Below are 25,991 nucleotides of genomic sequence, written 5' to 3' on the forward strand. Positions count from 1 at the left end.
AACTTTAAGGATTCAAATTAGCGCGGTAAAATAATGTTCCTCCGTGATGGCGCTTCGAAGAAACGTCACAAGTCGGAAGTGACGTAATACAACGTTAGTCCACGTAGCTGATGATTATTCTTATGGTCCTACTGTTCAACACTGAAATACGTCACTTTGCTAAAAGTTCTTCATTAACACGCAACGTAAGTATTGTATTCAAACATATCTTTTTTATTTTTTAATAAATCTTCTCTCTGTTAAGTAATGTATATATATTCATTATTTATTTTAATTAAGAGAGAACGTTGAATTATTATAATCTTATTTCGAGCAAGTTTATATTTTAGGTTAAATTGTATATATGTAGAATATGTTTTGTTTTCTTTGATCTTCATATATAACTTTTATGCAATTTTTTTATTATTTTTTGTTTGTATCTATTATTAAGGGAGATTAATTTAATATCTAGAATAATTTAATCTGATAAAAATATAAAAAATTCAGTTAAGATTGGAACCTTCAAATATGTCAAGTATTATGTTTGATGTATTTTGTTGATTGTAATAAACATTTAAGCTGTAATTTGAATTAGATTTTAAACAGTCTACATTTCTATATGGTTGCATTGTATTAACGTGTTATTTGTTTTCTATAATTTGTAGAAATTGAACTATCATGGATCAGGTTAAGAAACTAACAGAACCAGGACGTCAGTTCGCCAAAGACAGTATACGTCTTGTCAAAAGATGTACAAAACCAGATCGGAAAGGTATAAGTAATATTTTTGTTAATGTAAGAGATATATAGAAAAATCCTTTTTTCTTTTTTACAGAATTTCAAAAAATTGCAATCGCCACTGCCATCGGATTTTGTATAATGGGTTTCATAGGATTTTTCGTTAAACTAATTCATATCCCTATCAACAATATCATTGTGTAAGTATTTTTTCTTTGAATTTATTTTATTCTTAATTTTTCTTCATTTTTCTATGTCTAAACTTTTAATAATTGTTTGCAGGGGTTCGTAAATCCATACTACATACAAAAATATTGTTAAGGTATTATAAGTTTAATTGGTCCACTCTTCGCTCCTATTTTAATTTAATTTATATAATATATCTAATTCGTTTATATGTTATAAATATTATGATTCATAGAAATTAAATAACTAAGGAAATGTATGATATATAATGAATTTTATAATAAAATAGGAAGAAATAAAAAATATATATATTTTTTGTTTTTATAATAATAGGTGGTTTTTAAAAACACTTATAACACCAATATTCAAGGCACTTTTATTTCGAAGATTAATGTTTCCTTCCTAGATTTACAATATTAAATTTATTAAGCCATTCTGCTAGTATTATGTTAGCTGTTATTACACGATTTATATTTACGACAAAAGAAAGAATTGATCGAGGAAAAAGCTACAACCAGAAAAAAACATGTTTGAAGGGATTTTAATATAAATTGAAGTAAAAGAAACCTAGAAACGTAAAGTGATTATACGATAACGAAAAATTTGCGCAAGATTATATATCTTTTTTTCTTGCAGAAATTTTGTACAATTGTTAGAAATGATCAAATTGAATTTCGAACATTGGCGATACTCCAAAAACAAGGCACATGTTTTAACGAGCAATTTTATGTGCACTTTTATGTATTTCATAAAGGCAGTAATGCATTTTTTTATTTAACTACAAGAACAGATGCCAAAAGTGATACTAAAATAACTCGCATGTACAAATACTTATGAATCTACGAAATACGTTCAAAGACATAAGAAATACTTTTTGTTTAAAGCGAAAGAATCACAATAAAAGGGTAAAAAAGATGAACAAAAATTTGCATATAGAGGAATCAAAACATAATTTGATTTTTTTGTTTGTTTTGATTTTTTAATATAAAAATTTCAAGATGTCTTTGAATCCTATATATTAATCATTCCTAAGATAATGATTTATTAGAAATAGAAATAGACACCAATGAGACGCGAGGCTATTAATCTCTTATAACATTTCTATTAAATTATTAAATACTCTTTCAAGGCAACTTAACAAAATTTAATATAATAATAAAAAAAAAATATCTAAAGCACCACATATGTATGACTGACTGACTGTCTCGGTTCGCTCTTATTTAAATATATTCTTAAATTATAGATAATAAAAATTTTGTATACGTAATAATTCCGTACATAATAACACAAGGTAAAAAATCAATCTTCTCTTCGCTTCAATTAAAGGAAGCGTAGGAAGACTTTGTTTATCACTTAGATCACTTTGATTGTATGGCAGCAGTGTTCTAGTAAAGAGAAGCATTTGATTCATCTATTTTAAGCACATTTCTTATTAATTGTACGGTTCTGCGCTAACAATTTCATTAACTTACGTTAATTGCAAGAACTCCTCCTTTTCATATACCCAAGGTACGTTTTATTGTACAGAATTACCAAATATTTGCGAAAATATACACCTAAGATGTATATAAGAATAATCTATATATATGTGTGTATATATATTATCTCAATAATGAAAAGATCCATTTTTGTCAAACGTACCGAGGGAGGGTAACTACCCACAACTGAGGTATATCGTTAGGCACTTATTTTTGATTTTGTTAACAAATATAACAATCTGTCGTATGGTAAAATATACATCAATAATTAACTGTGCATGTGTATGTATGCCTGCAAGTCTAATATATTAAATGTCATTAATAATATATTCATAATAATTATAAGTATCCTTTGAAGGCCAATATCAACAAAAATACTTGTACTACGTACAAATACGTATATATTGGATAAAGCAATCTTTTGTCAGAGAATAAATGAAAAATATTTGTCAATTTTTTGAGAAACGCATGCAGCACTATCCGCGACGAGCGAATCTGTTCATTATACGAATTACAATAAACGAGAATGTCAAAGTACGGTTATTACGAAGGAATGTCTTCGAGCGTTCTCTATCGAACATTACGAGCAAAAGGGGGAAAAAAAAAATAAGAAAAGAGGAAATGTAAATGAGGGAAGACAGACGTGTAAGAGAAGTGGAAAATGTAAAGCTAAAAAAAGAAGGAAAGACAAAAAATTGTTCGCGTTTTACACAGATAATAAAATATGTATAAACTTACGAGCTAAGGACTTGTCACGAAAATGAGAGAAGATTAATTAGAGTCTGCTCGATTTAATTACTTTTAACCCTTAAATGCACTAATAATAACGCGTTAACATTATATAAAATTTGTCCATCATTTCAACTAGTCGATATAATATGTTTTTTTTTTCTTTTTGAAAATAAACCAACTAAATAAATGCATGGAAGGGTTAAATAAACATGACCAACAGAAATCCTTTGAGACAAATTCCAAAACTAGTCTAATTATCGTTCTTCGTTATAATTATGTTTGTATGTGTGGAATGCATATGTAGTCTTTCCACTATTGATCAAGATCAAACAGATTCATCGATAATCTTCTCTCAGAAAAACCGTAAAGATTAAGTTAAAGCTAAACGGTGCAACCAGAATCAGTGGTTGGTACGTAAGGACTTCCCTGCCGATAGAAATCACCTTCGTATTCCTCGATTTTGACAGGATAATCCGTTACACAGTTTTCAGGTTGATTCAAGGCTGGTGGTGGTTGAACAAAGTTGTCCTGGTAACTCGGTAGATGCAATGGGTCGGCGTATTGCTGATAAGAGGTATCTGTAGCACCACCTTGTTTCAAGCAAGTTGGTCCATGTAAACTGAGCATATCGACCAACCTACGCCTTTGCATCTCCAACTCCTGGATCTGTGATTTGAGGTCGTGATTTTGCGTTTCTAAGGTCTCCGATTCTTGGACCAGAATCACCGTCTTCTCTCGTTTCTTCAGCCGACATTTGGTAGCTGCTATTTTGTTCCTCTCTCGTCTCCTCCGTCGTCTCTCCTCGTCCTCTGGTGTCAACTGTAAGACGTTTAACGGAGACTGAGATAGGCGAAAGATAATAGAGACAAGCAAAATCTCGCGCTTCGCGTATTTCCTCTTTCTCTCTTTTGATGATGATCGATGAGGTAGCGAATTACAGTCGCGACTGTTTTTATCGTTTTAACGAGCTAACAGTATGCGATTTTTGTTCTTACTCCACCCCGATTGTTGTTGTTGTTATTGTTGCTCCCGTCGTCCTCCTCCTCGTCGTCCGCGCTACCATCCTCCCTTTTAGTCCTCTTCTTCCCCTCGTCCCCACTTCCGTTTGCTCGTCTTTTAGTTTGTAGCGTCAATTTCAGGCCTGTCAACGTACAATTCCGATATAATAGGGGCCGATACGAATGTTATTTCGCAAAATTCAGCAAAAGAAATTGGACCGATCGATTACTAGTATTCTGGGCTGCAATGCCAATAGATCGATATGACTTATAATAAAATAAAGGAACCTTCTTTGATAAGCTGACTACAAGTGTGTTGGACGCTTGGCGGACTCGGTTCGCCGCTGCTAGTCGAATCGGTACGATCCCTGCTTTTCTCGTTGGCATAGTCCTCGAAGGGATTGGTCATGGCGATCAAAGAGTTTACGATTTCCGGTGTCCTCGGAGTGACCTCGGCCGCCGCGACACCGAGAAGACCCGCGGCAGCCGCTGGACTAGGATTCACGTTCACGTTTAAATTGTACATGATAGATTTTTATCATCTAATCTGAAACAACAAATAATTGATGTTACTGTCAATTATTATACTATATACCTAATTATATAGCAAATAAAAAAAGAAAGGTCGGTTTTTACATGAGGATAACTTCGCCGTGGACTTGCGCGTGCAGTGCCCGTTTATTCGCGAATCTCGCGTGAGTTTAGTCTAATGAAAAGCGTCGCCTAGTAACATAAATGTGACAGTCTACGAAAAACGTAAAATTACGTTAGCTGGCATACGATGTGTTAATAAAAAAAATGCACATTATTCAAGCAAAATGATTTCAGTCATCTTCCGGTATGGGAATTCCAGAAACATTTGATAATGGAGCAACATCCTTGATTGCGGTTTAGGTAATTTTAAAAAGAGAACAAGTCGAGAGATCGCGCCGTTTAAGCAAACTCCAAAGAAAAGCATGGGACTAATTGATTCTCCAATCAGGCATTCATTCTTTCTCTTTATTTCGTTGAATAAGATAATGACAACAAAAATCATGTAGAAATGCATGTATCGAATATCGATCGAAGGAAAATAATGTATTACTAAGGTAAGATACATCACGTAGAACACCTAAACACGATATATAGGTCAGTAGGTAAATCTCTCGCTAGCAGAGAAACCTTTGTTGTATTTTAACAAGAGAGACTGACTCTCTTTCTGGGGTCCCAAAGAGACGAGTTCGTCTCGAGGAAGTCGGCCTTTTTTTATTTTCATTTCTTTAACTCGAACGGTCCTCCTTCTCTTCCTCCTCCCCACCCCCCCTCCACGAGAAATAAGAATAAGAATAAAAGAAATAAAAAGTCGAAGTAAGAGCGGAGGAGGAACCGTAAATGGCAGAGAAGAAGGAGCAAAAGAAGGTGCTGCTGGTGGAGGTGGCGAAGGTGAAGGAGGTGAAGGAGGAGAAGAAGACGAAGAAGGAGAAGGAGAGTTGCAAGGGCATTAGGCTCCGAATACGGAACGATATAAAATTCTTACGAAACGTTCGCACGCATACTCGAAGGAACCGAAGGAACCGAAGAAACTTCTGGCGAATGTCGTAAATGGATATACTCGCGGCAGAAAAAGAAACAGGAACCGAGAAAAGAGAAAGAGAAAGAGATAGAAGAAGCCTCTCAAACAAGCCTCTTCTTTCCCCTCTTTCCTCTCTCCATCCTCTTTAGCAACAAGCACGGACCAAAGAAACATTCGAAAAGCAAAGATGCGACGACGATCTACGAAATGATTTTTCTTCGGGAGACTTGCAAGATTTGTCGATTGAAATAGAGACACGCCAATGTGTGTGTGCGTGTGCGCGCGTTTGCGCGTGACACGCCTAGAGATAACGAGACTCCAATATTTGTCTTCAAAGGTATCACAACGCAGAACTTTCCGAGAGAAATTTGTTGACAGCCATTGACAAGCTTTTAGTCCGCCCACCCAAGTCGCCAATCTGTTCTGTTCTTTTCTTTCCTTGGTTGCAGCGATCAAAAATTGTTTCTAATTTAATACAATATTAATATCCAGCAAGTTATTTTGAAAAAAAAAGAAAAAAAAAAAAGCTTCGGAAGATATATCCAAAGAAACGAAGGAACGAACGAACGAAAGAACGAACAGGTGTCCGATCGAAGATATTGCTGGCTTTGCTCGCCGTCAAACTTATAAATAGAAATCGTTTGATTTTGACGTACGGTCGGAACGCTTCGGTATTCGGGTGATCCCTTGGCGAGAGCCTTCGAAACGGAGCTTTCGATTGTATCGAATGACCGACCACCACCACCACCACCACCAACAACAAATCCGTACAAATACGTGCTTCCTACAAATGATCGTCGAATTTGCTAGCGCGGATCGAGGATTGTTTTTTCATCTTACAGAGATCTCTTTCGATACACCGAGAAGAAGAAACGAGTACACAGACACTGTTGCTGGCTTAGAAATTATAAATGCCGATTGGCTGGCTTATTTTGCGCCAAGGTGCGTCGAGAAGAGCGTAGGCGTCTAAGAATACACGCACTTCCGACTCTTTCGTGCTCCTTCTTCTTCTTTCCAAATCGATTGAACGGATAAATCTTTTAACTCTCCTATAAAGACACACACAAAAAATCTATTATTTCTAAATGATATCTAAAAACGTTACGTTGCATTTGATTCCATTAGATCGGAGATGTTTTTTTTCGATGCGTTAGCAAAAGGGTTCTAGTCGGAGCAAGCACGTTTCTCCTCGTCATATCGATATCGGTGAAATTAAACACAGGATAGGGAGATATCGCTTCGCGAGAGTCGATCTTCTAAAGAGGAGTTCTCGGAACTACGACTAAACTCGCTCGCTGTTATAAGTATACATAGAGAGATAGAGAGAGAGAGAGAGAGAGAATGCAAGCTTCGAATAATCAAAATAATAATAACAGCACAATTATATTTATATCTCGTCGATATCGAGAAAACAATTTATGTAATCCGAAAAGAAAGTAGGCTTAAAAAGTTTCGAAATATCGTCTAACGAACAAACTTTTGGCTTATATTCCATGGTGTCACATGTCTTATACTATTTAGCAGCATGTGCTATGATTCTTCTCACCCTAAATCTCGTACATATTGCCAGCGAGTAAAAGTTGTGCGATAGAAAGGGGTTAGGGGGAAAAAGAGGAAGGGGGAAGGAAGGGAGAGCTTGCGCAAGCGATGACCATCTGGCAAGGAAGCTTTTATCGTGCTTTTTCGGCACGGTTGCCGACATAAACGTAGGCGTCCTAATTCCTACAAACATCATGACTCCATATCAAACGCCTTCGCAAAACTCTTCTCGTAGTTTTAACGAGAAACATATCGTGAGAAAGGCAAAAGTGTCTAAAACCTGTAAGACCCGCTTTCTTTCCTTTTCCTTCCTTCTTTCCTTCTGACTTTGAAACTAAATTCACGCGCGTTACTTTACGAGCTACATTTTATGATTGCGATAGCCATCGTTGCGAGGACCAAATCGATTTTTATTTTTCTCCTTTCGAAACTATACCGAAGAACAAAATTGCGTAGGCGGCGTATAGATAAACGCTTTTGAAATAGAAGACATTTTTCCAAAGCAACTGGAATAATAACGAAGATGCTAGTCGATTAATAAAGATTGATGCTTTCATAGCCTTGAAGAGGACAGGTCTCGGAGAAAAAGGAAAATAAAAGAGATAAAAAAAAAGAAGAGAAAAATAATGAAAGAGGATGTCGAGAATTTTGGCGAGATGTGCCTCTTCGACTCGCTTCAAACGTCTATCTATGTAATTTCTTCTATATTGTGCTTCGAACAAAAATGAAACAATGTTTATGTAAATATCTACGTATATATCGCGATTACTAAGAACGCAATTTTTCACATTCATTATACGAATTATACGTCAACCCTAACTCTTTGTTTTTCCTTTTTTAGAAAAGCGGCATACGTCAAAGTGAAAAACATTGTTAAACAATTGGTATTAGTCAAACTTCCGTTGAACTGAATGATTGATTTATATACCTTTATTTGCTTCCTAGTCCCATGAGTAATGACGAATATTTGCAAAATGATAAAAATCTAATCTTTGGCTATTTTCTTTTAGGATGCAAAATACGTTGTTCGTACGCTAATACTAGTTTTGGTTGTATAAAATTGAATATAAAAAAAAAAGAAAAAAAAAAAAAAAAAAAAATAGGAAAAAATTGTCGATCGAAATAAACCAAGAGGTTTATAATCGCTAAGCACGTGCGATCGTGTCTCTTAGGAATCCCAACCGTGCGCACGCGAGAAACAACACAAGATTGCATAATACCAGGAGAAGGCGTTCACGCATTTCTGTGTGTCTTTTTAAATACATATATTATTCTTTATAAAGAATAGGAAAAATTCAATGTTAAAGTCAAGTTTTCATGTTGAATTAGCTGGTCCTTTAACCGTTTTCCTTGTCATTCTATTATATGCATTTGCCGATGCAATTATAGATCGAGAATAATAAAGGCGACTCGCATGCCATTCCGTCCTCATAAACTAAAAGGAGAATGTTTCTAAGCTTTTGCTAAATCCGCATCTCTTTGAAACTCTTGGAAGAAATCGAAAACGCATAAACTCTCTCGCAAATATTCATGTGTGTGCATGCACATGGATAGATACTAATTGTATATATATATATATAAGTGAACAGAATGTAAATGAATTCGTTACTTACGAAATAGTCAAATCGTTTAGAGCTACAATTGTAGAGTTCCTCTTGTTATTTTCTTTGAAATTCATAATAGAGAGGAGGATCGCGCTGTAAAAAAAAGAAAAAGAACTTTTGTAAGCCTTATCAATTGTCGAAATGGCGCGAAATTTGTAATACCAATAAACGCGAGGACGCGTGTTAGAATGATCGCAAACACTTGGGTGCATCCTTCGAAAGTCTATTATGTTACGTAACACGCATACAAGCTTCGTAGTGCAGGATAAAATCGTAATTACCGTAGTGTCATATCGATAACGTTTTCGCGATAACGTATCGCGCCTTGATATAAACCTATGCACGCTCGTTTTTCCTTCGCTAACACGTAAAGTCCAAAAAGCGAACGTACGTGCACATCCAATTAATCTGGAATTCATCTTTTTCTCTCTAAAGAAAAAAAAAAACTTGCACACGCACACGCCATCAATTGTACGCGATGCATTAGCATTTTAAATTCAATCGGTACATTGACGCCCTTGAACAATAATGAACTCTTTCTCTCTCTCTCTCTCTTTCTTCCTTTCTATTTTAACTCTTACTCTTTCTCTCTTACTTAAACGAAAGGAATAGAAGGAGAGAGGACACGCGACTTGTAAATCCAGTTATATCATCTCTCGTAAAGTCAGCTGTAAGAAGGTTATTCGTATCCTGGGTGCCGATAAATCGGCGACCACTACGCTCATGTGTCGTATGTATATATTAGTTATATAGGTAAAAACGTACCTCTCACATTTTTGTCTACAAAGAAAAAGAAGAATGAGAAACGACGAAATCCGAGTCGATTCGAGGGACGATACGTATCCGCTTCTTTTGTGATTTTTATCTTTTTCCATATCTCCATTGACCTTCCGCGAGAAGAGCGTAGTGCATTTACAATATATATATATATATATTCTATGCATATATAGGACATGCATTTGAATCTACGTATCGTTAAAATAGTTAGGTTCCATTCGTTCCTTTTAAACCAATTAAAAACGCGTATATTTTGTGCTTGAACACTTGAAAACGACGCCGTCGCGACGCGCCATTGACGATCGATCGTTGTGAACGACGAAATGTCACCAAGTTCACGGCCGTCAAAAGGATCTATTCTACCGTCTAAAAAAATCTACTATTCCCATTGACTTCATCGATAAGACTAATTGTAAAACCTTTCGATCCGATTATTTTGTGAGAAAGAGAAAGATAAGATTATATATATTGCCTCGGTCGTTACATTTATTACAAATCCCCTTAGAAAAGATTATCATTTTTCTTTTCATTTTAATTATGTTTCTTCCAACTCGTTACGTAATAATACCGTTAATAATGTACCATTACTTTCGGAGTAATTATCTTCTTTATACTCGTTGCCAGAGTTCTCCCTTTAAATTCGATTTTTAAAAAGGTAAATTAAAAACACGAATGCATTTGCCGCGCTCGTCTAAACACCTCGCTCATCGACGAAGTAATACATAGGAAACTTTTAAAGTAAATAGACATTGTACATTCATATTCATGAATTTACTATTATGAACACCCTTCTCAGTCTATTCTCATAGAAACTATTTATCTTTCTTTCTCTCTCTCCCTCTCTCGAAAATTGAACAGGATACAAGATTGCTTAAATAATTACCGAAACCTATTGTATAGATCTCTTTTGTTTCCGCGTGGTGTTCGCGTACATTTATTTATGAATAAACTTTGAGATTAGATTTCAAAGAAGCGCGTATATACGTGTTATTTATTAGAATAATTAAAATGAATATGCATTAGAAGATAAAAGAAGCGAAGAAGCAAACTCCATGCTTTTTCAGCAATGACGTTAAAGATTAAAAGCAACTACAACTAAATAAATTATTGAATATATATATTAATGACAATATCAAAGAACAAATATCATTTGAATAATCTTAATAGAAACATTAATATTTCTCTTTTGATTGGTTCATTGTTTAGAATCAAACCATCGACCAAGTCTCGACCTATAAACGCGTTTCCTGGCTACCAATCGCGAGATTTATCGCGTGCGCAGGTGGAGAGTGGAGGGGGGAGGGAAACACGTGCATCGACGTTAAAGAAAAAAAATAAACAGAAATTTGACATGCGAAGGAGGTTATATCCTACCTTCTTTCTGCTCGGTAGAAAAATACATCAAAGTAGTGGTGGGTAGAAACGACGAGAGGATGATACCGTTGACGATAAACGTCGACGATCGACGTCGATGTTTTTTCAATACAGCAGACGTAAAATAAAAAAAAAAAAACAAATACGACACATGTAAAATACACTCTCTACAGAAGATGCACGAAACGGCTAAGGGTAATAAAGAAAAATAAAATCAAGAAAAGAAAAGAAAAAAATATGTAAGAAAAGATTAGACGCGATTTAGACGCACGCACGTACGCATGCACGCACGCACGTACGCACGCTCATACAAAACATCCGCCTTCGTCGGCTGCCGACGCACGACTGTGGATTATTCGCGCTCGCGACCGGCCTAGATATATCAGAGTTATTTTTAGCAGATGCTGTCACTTGCCGCGATTCTTATTGGTCCGCGGTGACGTGATCGAAAACGACTGACCATTGCAATTGGTCGAAGTCGCAAACACGACCGAGATCGCGAACGACGCACGCAGTCAGTCGCGCATCGTCTTTGGGCGCGACTCGATTTTCTTCGCGCCTGAATCTGTCTTTCTGTTTCTTTCTGTTTCTTTCTGTTTCTTTCTGCTTCTTTCTTTTTCTTTCTTTTTATTTCTTCTTCTCTCTTATTCCCTCTTATCCTCTCCTTCTCCCTTTCTCTTTGCTTCTCCTTTTCTTTCGATCGAATCCTTTTCCTAATCCTTTCTTTCGTTATATGACAACAAGACTTTTCTCTGTCAGATGATTCTAGAATAAATACGTTACTTCTTGATACTTGTCGCTAGATGTTAATAAATCACTAATATAAGTGTGACTACTCGAGAAACACTTCACACTTGATCGTTAGAGATCAGTTAGTGTCAAGGTTAATAACAAATAGTTGTTGCAACGAAGACCTGAGAAAAAATAGATTAGTTTACATCTTTTTAATAGGTGAATGGTCGATCGAATTTCAGGTGAATAAACACTATTTATGGATCGCATTGGTAATAGTAATGAAAGGAGCATTAACGCGCCGTACGGCATGCTGTGCTATTAATTTACGCGGAGCTTTCGAAAAGCCTTGAGGCTGAACGCCGTGCCTCTTTTCTGTCGTATGAAATCACGCTATTTCCACGGACTAACTATTATATGAAAATTACATGCTAAAATTAGTCATGGATGATTACCAAGGGACAAACGCATAGATGAGAGATAAAATGAAAAAATATAAATAATTACGAGGGAAACTCACGCTTTCTCGACATAATCTCGTTTTGATCCTACAAATGATGAAGATATGCAAAGTGAATGGAGTAATGGTAATGAACACTGCACGTGTTGTGTACACGATCGAATACATTTTACCGTCCTTAGTCATTAATATAACTGGTATTATCCTTCTTGTTATTTAATCTTTCAAAATCATTTCATTCTTGTTCTTGTAACCTAAATTCAATACATTTTTCGTATATGTATATACTGTTATATAAGTAACCGCGAAAATCAAAATGCCAAATGTTGTTAGAAAACGTAACAAAGTAGGACAACAAAATATATAGACTAAATTATAAAATACGATATATAAACTCCTAAATCGTCTTTAAATTATTCAATTAAATTATAATTATTTTGATTATTATTTATCCTCTTGTAGTAGTTACATACGTATGTAATCAGAATAAATTTAATTGTGTGTATGTACTGTCAAAATTTGGATGTCAAATAAAGTGACATCTGGTGAGCTGTTATGAATTAATAAAATATGGTAGCCACCGTGGTTAGTAAACATGTTCAAAGATACTTTTAAATATTATAAAAGTCGAAATCCATTGCCTGATTTAACAAATGTGATTGACTTTAATTGTCCAGATATTAGTAAAGTATGTATAATTTACTAATCTACCAATTTACCAATCTAAAATCTATTAATTTGCCAATATACATGTGTGTATGTTTATGTTTATCTTTAGGTTAAAAACATTAAAGCACATTTTATAAGTGACACGTGTGGAAAGAAATTTGGATTAAAATGTTCAAAGGATTGGAAAATTTATGAGTTGTTAAATATTCCAGGTAAAATATCACCATGTATTTTTTCTTTAGTTTAATCTAATCTCTTTTAACACTCGCAGGACTTATTTTTATTCAAAATCCATTTACAACAAATGGTCATCATTACTGGATCATAAAGTGTTTAAGGGATTATTCAAGGAAACCAAATAAATTAAATTTAGATGCTCATAATATTTTAAGTAATGATGAAACTTGGTGGGACATATGTTTCCGGTAAGGAAATACTCATGATTATATTCTAGACAAATTAGTTTTTCTTTTTTCCTCTTTTAGATCCAATAATAATAATAGAGCAGCAAATTTGCTCCCAAAGTTACGATGGGCAACGCTAGGATACCATCATGATTGGGACACAAAAGTATATTCTGAAAATTCTAAAACACCCATGCCTATTGAACTTATCGAATTAACGCAATTTTTGGCTAGAGTATTAAATTTTCCGAAATTTAAAGCGGAAGCAGCTATAATTAATTATTATCGAATGAATTCTACATTAGCAGGACATACAGATTGCTCCGAGCCAAACATAGAAGCACCACTCTTTTCCATTAGTTTTGGACAGACTGCTATATTTTTGATAGGTGGTCTTTCCCAAGAAAATCCAGCAGATGCTCTATTTCTACGAAGTGGTGACATATTAGTAATGGCTGGTAGTTCACGCTTGAGATATCATGGAGTACCTAAAATTCTATCATCTCAATTGTGTCCTTGGGATACAAATGAAACGGAGATTAATGAAAATGACTGGATTTGTGCTAAAAAATATCTAGTCGAAGCTAGAATAAACATAAACGTAAGACAAGTATTGAAAGCTAATCAATTGACTTTATCTTAAATTATAATGGCAATTGTATTAATGTAAATAATGCATAGGGTGTAAAAAAGTTTATACAAAAGTGTATATTTGTTTTACCTTGTAAATATAGCTAATATAATATCAAAATTTAAGTCTATATAATATTATTTTAATAATTGCTGTCTTTATCTTGACCTGTAGTTGCGCAAAAAATAACTGAAATGTCCAAAAAATGCCATGCTATTGTCGCCATTCTTGTAAGAAAAGATTGAGATATTTTTATACGGTTCTGCTTTGAATTTATCAATTCACTATCTTTTGCATGAATATGAATATTTGTTAAGGATGATAAAGAAACACTTGAAGTCAAATACGGTTTGAGTAATATACTAGTAGCATCGTGTACTGCTGTGTCCAAAATAAAATTTTTTGAAATATCTGGAGCATGAATTATCATTTCTGTTTCTTCTTTTTTTCTAAATTCACTGTAAACGACAAATCTTCGTTCTCTAACAAATATATAATTTATAATAACAGATTTGCATAATTACAAACCTCTCGAAAGTTTTTAAATGTTCAATTCTTTTTTCAATGTATCTATTTCATGAAAATACATTGAACTTTAAGGAAATTGTAGTTATTATTAATCTGTTGAAATATTAGTTTTTGTGCCAATTCATATATTCAATTTTATAGATGATAAATGTACGGCTTAGATCGAATAAAAAGTTTTATTCATTCGCGCGAGTATTTCGTCGCATGCGTTTCTAATTGTTCCTGGTCTCCAGTTTTGTTGTATATTTTTTGAATGAACGGTATTTAGATCTAACCTGAAAAAATTATTCGATTTATCCTCTTGTATATGAAAATTGCGATTCTCTATTGTCAATCGTCTTTCAAAAGAATTTTTCAATTCTGTTAACGTCATATTTTTAAGTGCAAAAGAATTTGTAAAAGTTTCAGTTACGTTACTCGACTTAGAAATTATACTTAAAATTTTGTAACTCAACAAAATCCGGATGGGCTATGTAAAATATTATATATACATGTATATGTGTAAATAGATAAAACATAAAATACAATTTTGACAATAGAAAATATATTTATATAAAAGAAGTATATATCTACTTAAGGCGTTTCAGATAGCAATCAGTAGTGGGCGATAGTTGGTACTTACCCATCAAGACGTTAAACGCGATCCCTACGTACCGACACTGAACATCCTTAATCAATAAATGGTTCAAAGTTCTTTAAATATATATAAGTTTATATTAATTCCAAGAGAGATTTTAGTTCTGATAAATTTAAAACATTCTTATATCATTCATAATTTCAATAGCTTTTCATTTATAATTTTGTTTTCTCTTGAAAATCAAAAAATACAACTTCATAGAAAATGAAAATTCTGTTGAAATATATTTTAATTGATAATATACTCTCTGTGAATACAAATATTTCTTATGTCAAAAATGTAAATCATTTCTTTTTTTAGGTCAGCGACACAAACTGCTTAAACAGTAAATTAACTATTGTAAATAACATTGTGCGGACCAGCCTGCTAATGAAATTTATTACAAGTAAATGAGGGCAGCCTGGTTTTATTAATTTTGATCAACAAGACTAGAGTAATGGTAATTGTTCAGCATGTAACAGTTCAGTAGCAGCTGCAGAATCAGCACACATAACTAATGTAATGCCTGCTTGGTAAGATGCAGGTATACGAATATGAGTTGTACCAATAGTTGTAACATTAGGATGTTGTCCCTGATTCATTGCTTCTCGTATCATATTTACAACTTGTCCTGTTATTAAAAAAAAGAAGAAAAAAGAAAAAGAAATTTTGCAAGTATATATCACGTTTTTAATTTGCATACAAAAATCAAAATAAATAACAAGGAGATATAAATATAAACTCACCCAGAACATTAAGCTTCCTCCATTTCTGGTCCATCTTTGCAAGAAGTGTTAAATCAGTATTTGCATTCCAACGTGCCAAAACATCAGCCCGCCTCACTAATAAAACGCTAGGACTAACGAGCTGATGCCAAACAAGCTGAAAATAAATAAAATAATTATATATTTACGATTGATTAAGTTTCAAATTTGAACTTTGTTAATACAAACTTGTTCAGGTAAACATTGTAGAGGGTTTGTTAAATATATCCCTGCTTGCCCTACGCCAAATATCATTTGATGATGCCATGCATCCGGAATATTAGTACCTTCGCCACAATGTTGTAAATTTAATGTAGCTATAGGAGCAGCTCCTAAAAATGAATATTTGAATTTTTAATCATTCAAAAATTATATATATATATATATATACACGTATCTAATGTTAATACAAATCTTGCACCTTTAGAAATCCAGTAATGCAGCCAATGAGAAAGTGAAACCTTTCTTTCAGGATAAAAGGAAAAGAATTTTGTGATGACTGCTCCACTTGTTGATAAAGATATTCCTCTTGCAATGTCTTTATGAGTTGCACCAGCCAACGATCTACTCATTAGATATTGTGGAAGTGGTGAACCAAGATCTCTTAATCTAGTACCTACAGCTTTCAACAATACCTCTACAGAAAAAGAAATACCCAAAGCCAACTAAAAATGAAATTTAAAAACATTTGTAAGTGATTAAAAACAATAACATTTAGATGCTTGTAGTTAAATATTATTTGTAGATATAAATTACCAAAGCATTGATGGCAGAAGTAGCACCACATGCAGAAGTTGCAATTTGAGTGACTTGTTTAACTGTAGCTTCTTGTTCAGTCCACAACATGATTTTTTCAACTGGTGGAAGTCCATCAATTTGCTCATTACATAATTCATTTTCCTAAAAGTATTATTTAATATATATATATGGAATATATATATATTTTGAACAACAATAATATTCCACAAACCAAGTTCGAATCGCCACTCTGATTAAAAGCAGTTTGTTTATTAAGCATTAATTTTTTGGCCATCATTCGATGATAAAGTGTAGAGCTGAGATTCACTTTTCTTGAATTTAAATTCGAATTTCCTGGCATGGATACAGTAGAGGTTTCTGCCCATAATTCAGAGTCAGAATCTCGATTATCTCCAGGAGATATTAAGTCACCGCTTGTATTATGATATCCATAAGATTCGCGCAAAGGACATCCTAAATTCCTATGAAATCCAATTGATTCTGTCCTTCCATGAAGATTAGAATGGCACCCTGAATCAATTAGATTAATTAGATATTAATTTACGCATTCTAGTATCAATTGCAAAATAAAATTCGTTAAGTCGTTCTTATTGACTTACCAGATCCACTACTAGTACTCGGCATCCAAGGAGATGAATAAGTTTGTTTGGAGCTTTGCTCGCTGGTTGATCGATTATTGGAACATTGTTGAGTAACCGTGTGGCTAACATTTTGTCCAGTTTGAGGATTATGTTGAGGCACAGTTGTTGTTCCTTGTCTAGATACAACTTTACCACTACTCAAATCATTTAAAACAGGATCTGCCTCTGCATTATCTAATGTTATATTTTGTATGTCTTCATTTATAGAAGCCAAATCGCTATCTCCTGTATCCTATATTAAAGAATATGTTAATATAAAATCAACTAGTTCTCCTTGACATTTAAATTAATTACCTGCTCGCAAGAAGGTCCAGGATCAAAGTCCATTTCTAAAAAGTCCATTTCTGGACTAGACCTACCACTGTGACACTGTCCTACTTCATGTTCTACAACTTGGGCTCGATTGACTTCCTCTTTTTGATCTAGATTAACTATATTGTCATTTCCTTTATATGTATAAATACAATAATCTTCTCCATCTGACATATCTCCTTCATTTCCGGAACTAGAATCTCTTCTGTCAATTATATCTTTTTGAAAACACTAGGTAGAACATAACTACGATTTAGTACAATTGCAGAAATTTTTTAAATATTTTTTCATACAAGTAAGTATAAATACTTACTCTTTGTAAACCACTTGGTCCGGCAACTTCTCTATTTCCATTGATATTAGGTCTTAGAAAACAAGTTCCTTGACTAGTCGAACCTATACTCCCTCCAATATTATTTAATACACTAGCAGATGTATAAGATTTTGAGGTACGCATCTGATCACCTTCCGGACTGGAATCTGAACTGCAGGAAACTTTAGAAGGACATTTTTCTATTTCCGAAGCGTAATCGACATTATTTTTCATATCTGTATCATCGTTTGATCTACTACCAGATAAATGCTGAGAGACAGTGGACGAATTCGATATAGATGTATTCGAATATGCATTAGTATTAGATGCATTGATAGAACTATAAGAAACTGGTGTAACCGTATTAGTCAGGTGACAATTCAACTGACCGGAAGATAAATTTAGGTGCATTTGAGGCTTAGGCAAGTTAAGAGTATTTGCATTTACAACAGTCTTATGCTTCAATTGACTTGCAGAATTAGTATTTGCATTATGTGATATGACACTTGTAGTATTTACAAAAGTGGAAGATGAACTTGCGTTTGGTGTGTCAGAAATAGTAACTTGTTCCAATGAATGACTGCAACCTGATGTAGTAGCTTCCATCGATCGTGCTCCATTAGAAACCACCATAGAAGATTTGGAAGGTAATACACTCTTTGCATCACTCTCACTAACATTATTATTCAATTTCAGCTGCTCGTCAGACATTTTATTTTGTATTTTAGTTGCTTTGGATAACTTATTTCCTTGTTCAGTTGTTTGGTTATCATTCTTTTGTAAGCCACCATCCAATCTTGTTTCAGATTTTCCCTGTCTCTTTCCATCTTCTTTGGAATTCATATTGTATTGTCTGTGCTTACAAATGACAACAGATAATTACTAAAGTGTGATCAAATTTACTCCTAGCATAGATTTGTACAAACAAATATATTACACATCATAGCTAGGCGTTATTAATTAACTAAACGTAATTACGTTCGATTAAATTGTTCATTTACTTACTATAGTGCATATTACTAATTCATATGAAACGAAAAAACTATTTCATTCACCGAATGATACAAAATACATGCCTGTCTATACAAGATGATTCAACCTACTAATCTACCGATTTACGGACCTTCGAACCTTTACGTCCCTACAATTTACCCTAATTCAATGATTAAACAAGTGCTTTGACGTTATTTCGTTTGGAAATGATAAAAGACTACTTAAAACTATATATATATCGTCCAATAGATTATATAACTTCTTAATATTTAAGTCAATTTCTATTTTTTCGTTAAAATACTATAACTCCCTTAAAGGATTCATCCTCTTTTTAATTACAGCTCCTCCTTATATACACATATTACTTCCGGAAGTCAGCTGATCGTAAGGAACATATATACGCACAAGTTTGCTAATCCTCGGACGAGGAGGACTTTGACAAAATATACAATATCGTATAGAATAAATTAATGTTAAACATTATACCTCGTTCAACTGCCAAATAAAACAGCTACCGATCGAAGGAAATTTTCATCCCGATACTTCCTCAAACAAATCACAGTACGTATTTACGAAGACGAGCAACGCGATTGTATTTACTCTGACGAACCCCCATCATTTCTCTGATTATAGCGCCATCTTAACAAACCGTATAGATGCCGCTGGTATATGTTATAATAGAGAATAGTTTGACGTAGCGGTGTCCTTAGCTACTCATCCTTTTGTTCGAGTTGTTTGATTTCTCTGGTATTTAATAACAATTGTTTATTGTATCGGGTAAGTCATTTTGATTTTTTAATGATTATTCGCTATACATATTATCTAGACAATTGCATATGTAATATCTTTTCATCATCATTCATTGTTGGTCTCGATACAACAATAATAAACACCATATTCATCTTCCGTTTGTCATAATCAATAATACTTATAAGTAATTTTTATCCTTGTCAAAAATAATTCATAATTTTCTTTTATTTTTAGACGAAAAAATATTAATAAAAAAATTGATTCTGACCTAATTACACAGTCTTCTTGCAAAAATGCAGATTTTTGTAAAAACTCTCACTGGGAAGACTATTACGTTAGAGGTTGAAGCATCTGACACGATAGAAAATGTCAAGGCTAAAATACAAGATAAAGAAGGCATTCCTCCTGATCAACAAAGACTTATTTTTGCTGGCAAACAGTTGGAAGATGGGAGGACTCTTTCGGATTACAATATTCAGAAGGAATCTACTTTACATTTAGTCTTGCGTCTCCGTGGAGGTTCAAATACTTGAATAAAAGGATAATTAATCCTTTTGTAGCAGCATTTAGTAAACATCGTAGTAGATTTACTAGTAGAAGTTTCTTCTTCTTTTTTTTATATCTATACATTTATTAAAAATCGTTATTTATGCAATGTATGATACGATTTAAACAAAAGTCCCAATAAATCTGAATACAAGCATTATTTATTGTACGCCAATGCGCATATGCTCCCCATATATGTAAAAATTAATCAATAAAAATTTCATGCATTTTTAACTATACTATATAATTATTTGTTAAATATATAATAATGAAGAGTAAGTCTCCAGCTATGTCTCTTAGTTTTTGAAGCAAAGTGTGGACAACATACAGAACAGCTACAGTTTCCATTTTTCAAAGATTTCAAATGAAGCTTATGGTAGTACAGGGGAGATGGCGTTGCGAGTATTCTTTGAGAAATATGTCTCTAATTATAATAGGCACTTATAATTAAAATTTAAATAAATTGAGGTAGACAAAATTTTGTCAGCAATATTAGTAACAAAATAACTATTATTTTCTATATAAATCATTTACTTAAAATAATAGACATTTGATTTTTCGAGAAAACTCGAAGAGAAAATCACGGTATTAAAATTTATTTTTCAATAATCGTACCAAAAACGTGCGAAGTTTGAATAACTAAAGACGAAAGCATTTTTTCTTTTTCCGTTGTATTCAAATTTCTGTAAAATATCGAAAACTGTGAATAAAATGAAATAATCGTTTATGTCTTATATACGCGATGTGGTCCGCCTTCGACCCTGTGTTGCTTTTGTTTGGAGAACGGATCGAGAACAAGGTCACGCAGGTAAAATGGCAGCCAGAGTACAGAGATCGGTCGAGGCTTGACGATAACCTCGCGTCGTTACGCGTATCGTTCGATTTCTTGACGCGAATAAACGTCGACTACGTGATATAAGTTAATACAACGACGATAGGACAAGTGAAAATGATCGATACTTAGCATAGATAGGAGTCATTTATTTTCGTTACGATCGTAGAGATAGATCTCGATCGATTTGGTAAGTCAATAACGTTCCGGTATATTCTTGATCCACGTGAATCCACGCATACATATACGCATACGCATATGTATACGCATAGGCGCATATATAGAAATGATTAAAAATGTTTAATTATCCCGCCTTTGAAAACTTTAAAATTTTAGTCGCGCCATATAGGTGTAATTGTGCGGTATGATAATCGCAAGAGGCGTCGTCGCATACAACCACTTGCGATCTGATAAAAGAGTTGAAATACATTTTTTTTTGACAATCTACGTGTTCTATATCAGACGACAATTCTGATAAAGGTTCTAGTTTCTACCTGATCGTTTGGGCGAAGCCTCATTAACAGCAACAATGAAAATGGAGGTACGTCTAAATACCCCAGTATACATATATATTTTTATTTTTACATTTCTTACTGTTTACATTTTTACGTCGTCCTCTTACTATCTTTACATCGTAATCGTTAAATTATACGTTGACTCTACGCCTTGACTTAAAAAAACATTTTTTTTGGTTGATAGCGAATCGAAGATAAAACTGCACTTGTCATTGCGAACATATAGAATTATGTGCAAGTTTTCCTTTTTTTCTTTTCTCTTTTCTTATTCGTATTAAATATACTTCCTTCCTTTTTTTTTTACTTATTAATTTTATAAATAATAAATAAGTAAAACGTATATAGAAATAAAATTCGTTTCGCTGTAAAGATAAATATTTGATAAAGATAACGTTGATGTAGTGCATAAGAGTGTATCGTTGAAAATTATGAGTAAAATCACGTATATAAGATCATACTTGCGTCATCGTACATCTGTGTATTAAACACATTTATTCGTGCATGTATATATACATATATATATATACATGTATATATAGGTATAAAAAAAGAAAAGAAGTACATTTTCTAGGAATGGTTACGTTTCCTACACAGGATCTATTCCCGTTGAGATGTAATCATCCAATTTATTACACGTGTATTTACCTGCATTTACTATATAACATATTTGTAGACATACATAACGCTGTAAATCGTAATAATACGACCATAATTAATATTTATTATTCTAACAAAAGAATAATTATCTCATGATAACGGAAATTAATAGTAAAATAATATCACAACTATAATATTAATTACAACGATAATATCATTTAAATATGAGGTAAACTCTCTCTCTCTCTCTCTCTTTTTCTGAAATATAAAAACGTTGAAATATTTATATCGATAGTAAAAAATTATAATTACAAATATACGCGTCATACTTAAGTATTATCGCAAAAACGTTTTTCAAGTATATCAATGTTGTTATTTTTTTTAGTAAAGCGACATAGATATTGGCATTTGATGAAAAGTAGTCGGGTAACTTTTTAAATTAATTGGCTAGAAATTGTTAAATAATTCACACTCGATAAAATAATTCTTATTAAAAGAAAAGGCTACGAGTAATTTGTACTGCAATATCTGTTCTGTAATAAAATTCGAATTATTCATATTGAGAATATTTATTGCTTATAAGAAAGAGAAAAGAAATGAATGATTTGTAGGGAGAAATTCTCATCCTTTCTCTTTTCGATTTCGCGATCTATTTAAATTCTCTCTTTATCAATTGTTAATAAAATGTATAAGATAGTTATTTAGTACACCAAGTACATATATATATATCTAGGAGAATTTCATAAACGAATCTTCGACAGAACACTTATTTCCAAAGCAACAGATGTTTCTGTGAAGACAAGTATACTATTACATCGAGAAACATCTGTGATACTTTTGTCCAATCATTATACACAGATCCCTAATCTCCCTCATCAAATTTTGTTCTTCAATATAACGACATACATGCATGTTTTACATTTACGTAGATTTGAATTTGTAACGAAAGAAAAATGTATAGAGATCATACAATTCATCTTTTTTTCAAACTTTCTTAATTGGTTGGACTAACATAAGTAACGAGATGCGAGCTGAGAATTTTATAGCAGTCAGTAAAAAAATATTACACGTAAGATCGTTTGAAGTATTCATTAAACATAATTATATTACTACAATTATTTCATAGCCATATTATTCACGCGATAAAATTAAACGTTTCTTTTGTATATAGTCTATATATTGTCTATTGTTAGTTACAAATGAGCCAAAGAAAAATCAACAAAATTGCATTGCGAATGCAGTTGATTTTGTATCGTCATTGAAGTCGTGAAAAAATGAATCGAATGAATGAAAAATGGATTTTCTCGATCGGAAACTGTCGGAAAGGAGGCAACGAGACAAGTCAGGAAGATCCGTGGCCCATTTTTTTTAGAAAGGAAGCAACTAACCAACCGGCTTACGGTTTAACCGGCATGTTACATCGAAGCACAGCAATTGCTGTTAGTTTTCTGCGAGCGGCATTCCTGAGTGCCGCTCGAGTGCAGCTGCTTGCCTAGAGTACAGTAGAATAGAATAGAAAGAGGAACTTACTACTTGGATAAATATTTGACTTCCTACACCGAAGTTATTCGTTTTCGGTTCTTGTTTTTTTATATTTATACGTCGACAACCAAATCGTATTGTTATTCTCACCTATGATTACGAGAGCATTTAAAGTAAGTTCGGTTTAAATAACAACAAAAAAAGAAACAAAGTATTAAGAAATGAAGAAAGATCGAAAGATCAATAGATCGATAGGTCGATGCGAAATATTCGAAATGATTCATAGATTTGAATCATACAGGAAAACACGTGTTTTTGATGATACAAAGATTTAATCTAATTGTAAGATCAATATCATTTGACCAAGTTTTTACTTCTTAAGTACAACGAGGAGAGAGAAAAAGCTGGATGATCAAGTTCGATCATATTAGTATTGAGATTACAACCTGTTTTTTGGAATTCACTTCCCGTTAGCATCGAGATCGGTAGCACACTATGATCGTTTGGTATTCCAAGTATTTCGCCGTTATCTTTCTTTTCTTTGTTCTCTTTGCTTTTCTTAAAAAAGCCAAAGGTCACGGGATAAATCATTGATTTAATATTACAAGAAAAAATACAGGAATAATCGGAGAAACTAAAACTAAATAAGCAATAATTTTCTTAAGGAATTTATTTCAAATGTAAAACATGTAAAAAGATAAAAATAATAATGTAACAAAGTTGATCTTGTTTTTTTAGGCGGAGCATAGATTGGAACAGTTAAAAAAGGCAACGGACAGAATACAAAAGGAGATCGAAGAGGTCACAGAGAGGGAGCACGAGCTACGAAACGTGGGTAGCATTAAAACCACGTCGCACGAGACGGTGGATTCCAAGGTGGGTATATTGTAAGAGAGAAAGAGAGAGAAAGAAAGAAATATCTTGGTGCATACGAAGGTGCTCGAGCTCAAGGTCGCGCAACGTCGAAGGAAAGTGAGCACGTCGGTCGGGTGATACTTATAAGGATCCAAATTGTGCATCCTTTGCACACTTTATACGTGCTTTCTTCCTAATACAAGAATCACAAGCACTTAAATTACATTTTTCATTGGAATTTCAGTCCACGTTTAATATCGTATGCGTTATTAATTATTCAAAAGTATACATTTTAATATTACGATAGACAAATGTAATTTGCTTATATTTAAATAAAGTCATCCAGCTGTTAAAGGATAGATAAATCTTTACGAGTTTAACAAGTAGAACAGAACTAACGAATCTTCGAGAGTTAATTCGTGCAATAAACTTATTAGATTAACTCACAATCAGTTATAATTGTAAGACTATGGAGTATTTAACAAACGCGTGGGTAGCACGCGAATGAAAGCGTAAGAAAATGATTTTAAAGTGTGCACATTGATATGAATTTAGGTGAGACGCATGCCGCAAGCTTTGGCATCGAGTAAATTGAAGAGGGCAACGTCAACGCCACAGATTCTCGAAGCTGTTAGTCTTGTCCCTTCGACGCAATCTACTCTACCAAAAATGACGAACGGTATAACATCTTCTAATTCGACAGCAAGACCTTTACGTTTCGCTACAGCACCTAGCCAGAAAGGATTGATGCATAGGTTCTTAGCAACTAGGGGAAAGATTTATAAGTCTAACACAACGCCTAATGATCTTATAACTTCGTCTACCACTGTACCTACTATTGCACTTAATCCTATAAGCGTAAAAGCTTTTAATCGCAGTTTGAAGATACAACTTGAACCAGATGATGAACCTAAAAAACCTCCTGTTAGGAAGGGTTACGTACCTGTTGAAGAAAAAATTCAAAAAGAATTGCACGAGATGAAGGAACGAGAAAATGAACTTAGGTAAGCGAACAGTCATAATTGTTATTAATAACAATAAGAGAAAAAGCAATCTACGCAAAAATATGCTTTATTTTGTTGTTGTCTTGTTTCTTATATATAATATATTGTATATAATATATTGTACATAATTTGTGTATAATGTACAATTATAATATGAACAAATGAATGTAGAAATTTCTTGAAATTTGTTTCTAGATTAATGCGTTCTCAAATGCTAGCAAAATCTCAACCAAATCTCTTGGATATCGGTAACGATAACGATTCCGATATTTACGATGGCACCGGCTCTTTAAGAAGCGGAGCATCATCTAATACGTTAAACGAAGATGAAATAGAAAGAGAAAGTAAAGCCAAACACAAGGTAAAATATCATTTCTTTTTACTTAAAAATGTAATCGATTAATCGTTCATGGAATCAGAAGTAAGAGAAGAGTGGCAAGAGTTTAATTGGTGTTTCAAGTGAAATTATTTTTAGCCGAATCCACGGCGTCGAAGCACTCTCATCGCTCAATGGGAAAATCTTATAGCAGCAAAAAAAGAATCCAATGAAAATAATCACGAAAACGATAGTGTTTTTTGAGAAAAGGTTTATCGTTAACTTTTTTCGAAAATTTCTTTTCTGTCCAATTTG

The 25,991-nt window shown here is 33.4% G+C and overlaps 5 protein-coding genes and 2 long non-coding RNA genes across 21 annotated transcripts; 4 read left to right on the forward strand and 3 right to left on the reverse strand.

Moving 5' to 3' along the window:
• The first annotated feature begins 77 nt into the window (after positions 1 to 77).
• Positions 78 to 1,148, forward strand: LOC122526484 (protein transport protein Sec61 subunit gamma). The gene is made up of 4 exons (XM_043649917.1): positions 78 to 185; positions 645 to 751; positions 815 to 917; positions 1,000 to 1,148. The coding sequence occupies exons 2-4, from the start codon at positions 658 to 660 to the stop codon at positions 1,007 to 1,009; spliced, it is 207 nt and encodes a 68-aa protein (XP_043505852.1). The 5' UTR covers positions 78 to 185; positions 645 to 657; the 3' UTR covers positions 1,010 to 1,148.
• A 2,125-nt stretch (positions 1,149 to 3,273) lies between these two features.
• On the reverse strand, positions 3,274 to 11,046 carry LOC122526433 (activating transcription factor 3-like). 3 transcript variants are annotated; one of them, XM_043649840.1, is made up of 5 exons: positions 10,958 to 11,046; positions 8,816 to 8,899; positions 4,400 to 4,658; positions 4,109 to 4,254; positions 3,274 to 3,932 (listed from the first exon to the last, which is right to left on the reverse strand). In XM_043649840.1, the coding sequence occupies exons 3-5, from the start codon at positions 4,635 to 4,637 to the stop codon at positions 3,495 to 3,497; spliced, it is 822 nt and encodes a 273-aa protein (XP_043505775.1). In that variant the 5' UTR covers positions 4,638 to 4,658; positions 8,816 to 8,899; positions 10,958 to 11,046; the 3' UTR covers positions 3,274 to 3,494. The 3 variants fall into 3 exon arrangements, with proteins under 3 accessions (XP_043505775.1, XP_043505770.1, XP_043505784.1); XM_043649835.1 differs by lacking the exon at positions 10,958 to 11,046 and adding an exon at positions 9,572 to 9,667; XM_043649849.1 differs by lacking the exon at positions 8,816 to 8,899 and having other exon boundaries at positions 10,958 to 11,044.
• A 561-nt stretch (positions 11,047 to 11,607) lies between these two features.
• LOC122526402 (nucleic acid dioxygenase ALKBH1) lies at positions 11,608 to 14,269 on the forward strand. Of its 5 annotated transcripts, none has more exons than XM_043649810.1 (5): positions 11,608 to 11,840; positions 11,909 to 12,837; positions 12,928 to 13,030; positions 13,090 to 13,243; positions 13,304 to 14,269. In XM_043649810.1, the coding sequence occupies exons 2-5, from the start codon at positions 12,745 to 12,747 to the stop codon at positions 13,863 to 13,865; spliced, it is 912 nt and encodes a 303-aa protein (XP_043505745.1). In that variant the 5' UTR covers positions 11,608 to 11,840; positions 11,909 to 12,744; the 3' UTR covers positions 13,866 to 14,269. The 5 variants fall into 5 exon arrangements, with proteins under 5 accessions (XP_043505745.1, XP_043505739.1, XP_043505734.1 ...); XM_043649804.1 differs by having other exon boundaries at positions 11,756 to 11,840; positions 11,932 to 12,837; XM_043649799.1 differs by having other exon boundaries at positions 11,792 to 12,276; positions 12,612 to 12,837.
• Positions 14,270 to 14,331: 62 nt separating this feature from the next.
• Positions 14,332 to 15,228, reverse strand: LOC122526503. The gene is made up of 2 exons (XR_006306088.1): positions 15,004 to 15,228; positions 14,332 to 14,656 (listed from the first exon to the last, which is right to left on the reverse strand). It is a non-coding gene; the product is annotated as an uncharacterized LOC122526503 (long non-coding RNA).
• Positions 15,229 to 15,408: 180 nt separating this feature from the next.
• On the reverse strand, positions 15,409 to 19,415 carry LOC122526248. Of its 5 annotated transcripts, none has more exons than XM_043649550.1 (10): positions 19,266 to 19,415; positions 17,787 to 18,639; positions 17,456 to 17,704; positions 17,120 to 17,393; positions 16,732 to 17,030; positions 16,518 to 16,661; positions 16,183 to 16,426; positions 15,951 to 16,093; positions 15,744 to 15,879; positions 15,409 to 15,628 (listed from the first exon to the last, which is right to left on the reverse strand). In XM_043649550.1, the coding sequence occupies exons 2-10, from the start codon at positions 18,627 to 18,629 to the stop codon at positions 15,447 to 15,449; spliced, it is 2,514 nt and encodes an 837-aa protein (XP_043505485.1). In that variant the 5' UTR covers positions 18,630 to 18,639; positions 19,266 to 19,415; the 3' UTR covers positions 15,409 to 15,446. The 5 variants fall into 5 exon arrangements, with proteins under 5 accessions (XP_043505485.1, XP_043505477.1, XP_043505502.1 ...); XM_043649542.1 differs by having other exon boundaries at positions 17,787 to 18,644; XM_043649567.1 differs by lacking the exon at positions 19,266 to 19,415 and adding an exon at positions 18,863 to 19,173.
• LOC122526500 lies at positions 16,211 to 19,556 on the forward strand. The gene is made up of 3 exons (XR_006306083.1): positions 16,211 to 16,451; positions 19,121 to 19,340; positions 19,413 to 19,556. It is a non-coding gene; the product is annotated as an uncharacterized LOC122526500 (long non-coding RNA).
• Positions 19,557 to 20,066: 510 nt separating this feature from the next.
• Positions 20,067 to 25,991, forward strand: LOC122526371. Of its 5 annotated transcripts, none has more exons than XM_043649777.1 (6): positions 20,848 to 20,883; positions 21,388 to 21,448; positions 24,240 to 24,377; positions 24,912 to 25,360; positions 25,556 to 25,721; positions 25,836 to 25,991. In XM_043649777.1, the coding sequence occupies exons 2-6, from the start codon at positions 21,437 to 21,439 to the stop codon at positions 25,938 to 25,940; spliced, it is 870 nt and encodes a 289-aa protein (XP_043505712.1). In that variant the 5' UTR covers positions 20,848 to 20,883; positions 21,388 to 21,436; the 3' UTR covers positions 25,941 to 25,991. The 5 variants fall into 5 exon arrangements, with proteins under 5 accessions (XP_043505688.1, XP_043505712.1, XP_043505704.1 ...); XM_043649769.1 differs by lacking the exon at positions 20,848 to 20,883 and adding an exon at positions 20,900 to 21,097; XM_043649753.1 differs by lacking the exon at positions 21,388 to 21,448 and having other exon boundaries at positions 20,067 to 20,883.

Source organism: Polistes fuscatus, unplaced genomic scaffold, assembly GCF_010416935.1.
Source record: "Polistes fuscatus isolate 324 unplaced genomic scaffold, CU_Pfus_HIC Scaffold1, whole genome shotgun sequence".
Classification (NCBI taxonomy): Eukaryota; Metazoa; Arthropoda; class Insecta; order Hymenoptera; family Vespidae; genus Polistes; species Polistes fuscatus.